This window comes from Betta splendens, chromosome 4 (assembly GCF_900634795.4).
Source record: "Betta splendens chromosome 4, fBetSpl5.4, whole genome shotgun sequence".
NCBI lineage: Eukaryota > Metazoa > Chordata > Actinopteri > Anabantiformes > Osphronemidae > Betta > Betta splendens.
In genome coordinates, this window is record NC_040884.2 from 3,614,753 (window position 1) to 3,620,752 (window position 6,000).

At 49.9% G+C, this 6,000-nt stretch overlaps 1 protein-coding gene across 1 annotated transcript in view; it reads right to left on the reverse strand.

The window, feature by feature from the left end:
• The window catches only part of LOC114853142 (contactin-associated protein-like 4), a 48,095-nt gene that overhangs the window by 22,227 nt on the left and 19,868 nt on the right, over positions 1 to 6,000 (reverse strand). Inside the window, exons 4-5 of the mRNA XM_029146164.3 lie at positions 4,355 to 4,502; positions 4,022 to 4,225 (exon numbers count right to left, since the gene is read on the reverse strand). Coding sequence (XP_029001997.1) covers positions 4,022 to 4,225; positions 4,355 to 4,502 — 352 coding nt within the window. The remainder of the gene's footprint in view (positions 1 to 4,021; positions 4,226 to 4,354; positions 4,503 to 6,000) is intronic.

Sequence of the window (6,000 nt, forward strand, 5' to 3'; positions counted from 1 at the left end):
GCAGAATAGAGCTGAGAGACACTCACTCCACACACGCAGGCGCTGTCTGAAATAACAGATGTGGCGTTCAATGTTTGACAAAAACATTTTTGGCAACTTTTGAAAGTTTGTGTTTTTAACCCTTTCTAACGGGGTCAAATCTTTTGCTCAAAGTGTCTAATTATTAAAGATCAAACGTGATGTGATATCGGGACATTCCAAAACTGTCAAACTGCTCCTTTAATCGTCAGGTTATACAGCGAGATGATGCAGAATATCAGAAGAATGAGAAACAGAGAAATGGAGATTGGTGACAGACATCTGAGGGCAAACAGTTCTAGAAACACTTCATTTTCATTCATGAAACACTCCCTCTCTTTCCAACTCACTGTCTATCTTAATTTGCCTCATTCCTTATCTCAGCGGCTCCGCGCTTATGACAATTACTCAAACTCGCTGTCGCCTACGTCGTCCTACTGGAAAGACCACAGTCGTGTTACGCTGCAGTAATGGTTTGATTTATCTAGACGAATGTGCTAATATTAAGTGTTTTGTCTCGGGCTGAAGAGCCGAGCGCTACAGTAGCTCTCGCCTTCCAGGAGTCTCCCGTCCGCGACAGCTCCTCCAGGCAATATCGCCTAATCATATTCTCTCCGCTGCTCCATTATAGGTCTCCTCCGAGCTGTAAATCTGTTTATGAAGGACAACAATGGCGGGTCTTATCGGCGGACAGACAGTTATAATTGTTCCAGCGTTTCATCATCAGGAGGTGCCACTATTTCAAATACAGCCTGACTGTAAAAATAATGTACTTTCTCTGAGCCAATTGTCAGCGTTAGTCACGGTGGGGATTGAGTTCATTATCACAAAACAAACTGAACCAAAAGGAAACGGTGCAGAGACGCCGAGCGAAGGAAACTAGTGTGTTTGAGTCAAAAGTAACAAACGTTGAAACACGCCGATGATGAGCTCCTGTAACGTCGACCCTTCACCATGGAGTTCTTTTAGGTGATGATGAAGTCAGCAGGTGATTCTGTGGACAGTAACTTCCTGTTTGGACGACGTGGCTGCAGGTCCAGTCCATCGCATGGGGTCACGCTGTTAAGACGTCTGGGTGATGCTTGCACCTCGGCTTTAAGCACCCGCCTGCACTGTTTTATCTAGTGTAGAACTCTTATTCATACATAACGCTGATGTAGGCTTGCTTTATTTTGCCTTTTAGTCATAATCGTTTTTTTTAGGATTTGTTCTTGCTTTTCATTTGTAGTCAAATGAAGACTGAGGAGATTTATTCATCACCATCTGGAAGAGTTGTATCAATATCTGGGGTTTAATGATTCATTGTTAAATCTAATGGGTTCACTGAAAAAAAACAACATTTTCTTCAGACATTTCTAGCGGCAACATGTTGGAGATTCATTAGATAAGAAATGATTATATAAATGCTGTATAAATACCAGCATCATGATACTGCGCTGTTAGATCTACAGCCAGTGCACATCAGCATCAGGGGTGTGTTCAGAGGGTGTCACCGGCCAGCGTGGGACCGATGAACGTCTGCGTCCACATGTTGAGGTGGCTTCATATGATTGAGCCGTGCGTTGCTTGACGTGCAGCAGGTCCGCGGCAGCGCCCGGCTCTAAAACCATCACAATGGCGCCGGTGGAGCTTGACGCCAATCGTCCTGAACGCGCTGGAGCAGCACGCGTGGCCCGCGGTGCAGTCAGAGCTGCAGCTCCGCAGCCACGGTTCAGGATTAGACTGAATTATGACACGCTGCGCTACCGTACAGAGCAGTGACATGTTGATGAATGTAAATCAGAGTGGAAACGAGACGCTTTTGGAGCGCAAACATAAATCCTAATGAGCCGGTCGATTCAGGCAGACTGGGTCTGACTGGTTCGCCTGCGCGGACGCATAAGTCTGTCTAGTTTCCTGTTTTCACCCAACCACTAATTTATGCTAATGCTCGTTACTGGCTATCAAGATGACATCTGCTCCGCCTCAGCTCAGTGTTTGTGTGGTGTCTATAAGCGACAGGATACATATCTGTGAAGCGGCGCTGGCGATCATTAGCTGTGTTTAATTCCTCTGAGCCAGCTTGTTTTACACATAATGCCGCATGCATCGCGGTTAAAAGGCAGCCGGGGACTGACAGGATCCGGTTGCCAAATGGGAAGGATAAGTACGAGGAGCCCAAGTGAAGCTCTCACACCCTGCTCTGGAGATAATGCATCCAAATCTGCAGGCTTTATCTTTGCTCTGAGTTTCTCTTGTGTTTTGCTCTCGCCTCTTCTCTTCAGCTGACTGCAGAGGAGCATGCTGTGGCTCAGGGTGGATGCTCCAAGCTATTGATCTAAATTACACTGTCTGCAGACGGCAAACTCCTCAGAGAGTCGGGAGGAGGGAGGGATGCGTGAAAGAGAAGGGAAAGACACCGAGAGGAGAGCAAGACAAAGCGCATGCAATTGAAAAAGGTAAATAATTGCCTGGGAAAAAAATATAGCAGGGGCAGAATTGGGGCGACATATGAAAAAGACGATGATAAATAACAACAGAACGACAGAGAGGAAAGGAGAAAAGGCAGAAAGGAGAAGGGGGGGGGGGGGGGGGGTGCAGCCAGGCAGGGAGGGAAGACGTGCACAGTGACAGCGCTGTGATTGAGGCTGGGGATGTTATTTCTTTCAGTTGAGGCTGTATCGCTGGACTATCACAGCTCAATCTAATCTCTGCTCCGTTACAGCAATGAAGGGTGTTTACCTTCGCTTTCAGCTACCCACAGTTTGTTGACTATGGAGTCTGGCTGGGATTTGTGACAGGCGTCACTCGGGGACTGATGGCTTTTGCAGATGACACCAATCTATGGCTGACAGACACTAGACAATACCACCAGGGAATTAATGCGCTTCCCCGTCTCCCCGACTTGAGGGATATTCTGACAGGACAAGTGTAGGAAAAGCAAAGATGTGTGAAGCGTGGCGTAAGATAGGAAAGTGTGCGTTTGCCAGATAGAACGAGTGGTCCAACGTGACAAACCAGACTCCAAGTCAAACTGGGCCAGTTGGAGATAAGGAAACAAACTCAACTGGCTCGCTGCGTTGGAAAACAGTTTTGTTTTGCTGAGATCAAAAGTCATTACAGGAAACCTCTCCACCATAATTGCATGAAGCACAGGAATGATTAGTGAGCCAGACGTGGCGTCAGTGCAGCCAGATGGCTCCGCTGATGAGCTTCGCCGTATGGTGATGATACGATGACCTGGCAGCGTGACAGCACCTCAGGTTTAACCTTGTTTACAGCGACTCGCACCCGCTCCCATTCACTTCCTACAGTGGTGCATTGTGTGCAGGCCGAGGCCGCGGTCCGTGTTCCGTGTTCGCCCACTGTGCTCCACAGAGTTCAGCCCTACCACATGTTAACAGGCATCATTGATTGAAGGAAGTGCAGCGGTGAGAGAAAGAGAGAGAGGAGGGAGGAACCGAGGAATAAACAGAGAAAAGCTGATGAAGTGAAATAAAACCCTTTTCCCTGTTCGGTGTCGATGCCTTGTATACACGCGGATAAATGAATAAAACTGCGGCGTGAGCTCATTAGCATACGTAGAAGAATGCATAAATCGGTACATTTCCTGAATATCCAGCATCTCAGAAGTCAGTACTGACAAACACATAGAGCAGCAGACGACAGAGGAGCTGGATGTTACATGAAGACGAGCTGCGTGATCACACTGGGCACATGTAGCTTCGCTGACATCAGCGCAGAGCGACGACCAATGCAGGAACGGAGCACGAGCGGATGGAGGCGTGTCGCACGCCCCCAACCACATTAAGCTCCACTTCCAAAACACTCTGAATAATTAAACCCAACTATTCAAAGGTCCTGCTGCCCAAACGGCAGGAAGCCAATCGCTGCTGCCTCTAAGTCCTACAAATGTTCAGGTTAGACAGAAAAAAAGACCTTTGGCGTAAAACAAATGAAAGGAGATCATTTTCACAGGAGGTTTAACAGCTGAGCTTGTGCCTGTGCTCCTGTTGGCTCGTACCTTGCTGGTGGTAGAGCAGCAGCTGCCCCTTCTCCAGCACCAGGGTGAGGCTGTGGTCCCTCTGTCGCTCAGCATGCAGCAGCGTCCCAGAGTTCCTCAGGGTTTTGAACTGCAGCGCGATGACCTCCGTGTGCGGCGGGAGCGGCCTCGCGCTCGGTCTGTAGATCAGGCTGCTGCCGCCGTCGAAGTTGGCCACGTCCGAGGCTGCAGACAGCAGGGGGCCGCGAACGTTCAGTTATTCAAAACTAGTCTGCAACAACCAGCAACAGCAGAGCCAGGAGCGCAGAGTGAGTCCTGAACCTGCTGCACAGGAGCGGTTCCGAACACACTCACTGTATCTGCAGCCGTAGATCTCCAGCCGGAGTCCGATCCTGCCCGCGGGGTTCCAGCGCAGAGGAGTCAGGCACAGGTAGCGCGCCACCACCGGCTGCTCCAGCTTGTACTGCACCACGCTGTCTGCGTTGCTGTTGCCCGGGAACGCCTGCAACGACAGCCGCTGTTACAGCCCGGCGCTCCCCGTCTGCACCTCCGCTGTCTGTCGAGTGTCTGCCGGCAACGACTTTGTAATAATTAGCTCCTCGAGCGTCTCCAGCAGGAACACAGGCTCCGCTTTACTTCTATTTGTAGTCATTTAGCTGTGCACCAGGAGAGTGTGCCTTATTTTGAAGCTGTGCAGCAGCCCCAGAGGCTAGAAGCATAAAGCAGGATATGAGCCGGCTGTAAAGTTTACAATCCAGTGTGAAACCTCGGCCCAACTTCTCTAATCCAGACGTAGCTTTTATTATTTTCAAACTTTGGGCTCACGGGGAGCATTGATCCCAGCATCTGATAATGGCTCTCCTCCTCCCTCTGCGCGCTGATCAATATCTGCGGGACCTATTCTCTCTGTGTATCAGGCCTCTCTTGAAAGACTAATGGTTTCCATTTTCTCAATCAACTACCTGTCAGAATGCAGAAGGATTCTTTGGTGGACAGGCAAATACTGCAGCACATGCAGAGCAACAAAGAGAAGCAGCTGTGTGTGTGTGTGTGTGTGTGTGTGTGTGTGTGTGTGTGTGTGTGTGTGTGTGTGTGTGTGTAATGATGTGGCTGAAATTGGTTTCCCTGGCACTGCATAATTGTGATCTCAGTGCCACCTTCGCTGCTCTGAGAGGGTGAGCCGGATCGGCAGCGAAGCGTTGAGCTCAACAAATGGCCCTGTTTCCTGCTGAGGAGGAGGAGGAGGAGGAGGAGGAGGAGGAGGAGGAGGAGGAGGGGGCCTCATTTACTTGCCTGAGCATCTTTCCAGATACAAGTAACTTCTGACACGGCTTCACTCGAGAGGAGCGAGAGCGGAGTAAAAAGGAGAGCGTCAGTTCAGAGCAGGTTTGAGGAGAAGGAACCTTTGAGCTCCGCGTGTCTCATGAACATGAACTTCTTACAGAGTTAATGGAACCTATTGTAGTAACGGCGATGACATGTTCAAGTATGTACAGTAAACACAGCTGCATTCATCTGCGAGTGTGAAAACTGAATTTAAGCTGCGTTTCACAGCTGTGGTAATTCAGCCTGTAAATCCTTAGCTGATGTCTAATGTCCCACACTTCACACACAGGCCGTGATGGAGAGCTTCCTCTTCCAGGACCTCTGCATCTCACGACCACAGGCTGGACTTGAGGTGAGGTCTAAAGTCCAGTGATCACTGATGGACGCTGATGTCGTGCAGTAACTCAGACAGGAACGAGCGGCGATGGAGCCGCTCAGACCTCTGTGACTGTCTCCACACTGGAGCTGGTGACCTCCTCCGCTGCGTCTCGCCTGAGGCGCCGGCTGCTGCCGCGGCCTCGCGCCGATCCATCACGTCCACTGAGAGGAGATTGCGTTTTCTCTCTCTCTGTAGATGCGAACACGAGCGTGGATGCTTGTGTGTCTGTGTGAGTCTGTGTTTGTCTGTGTGTGTCTGTGTGAGTCTGTGTGTGTCTGTGTGAGTCTGTGTGTGT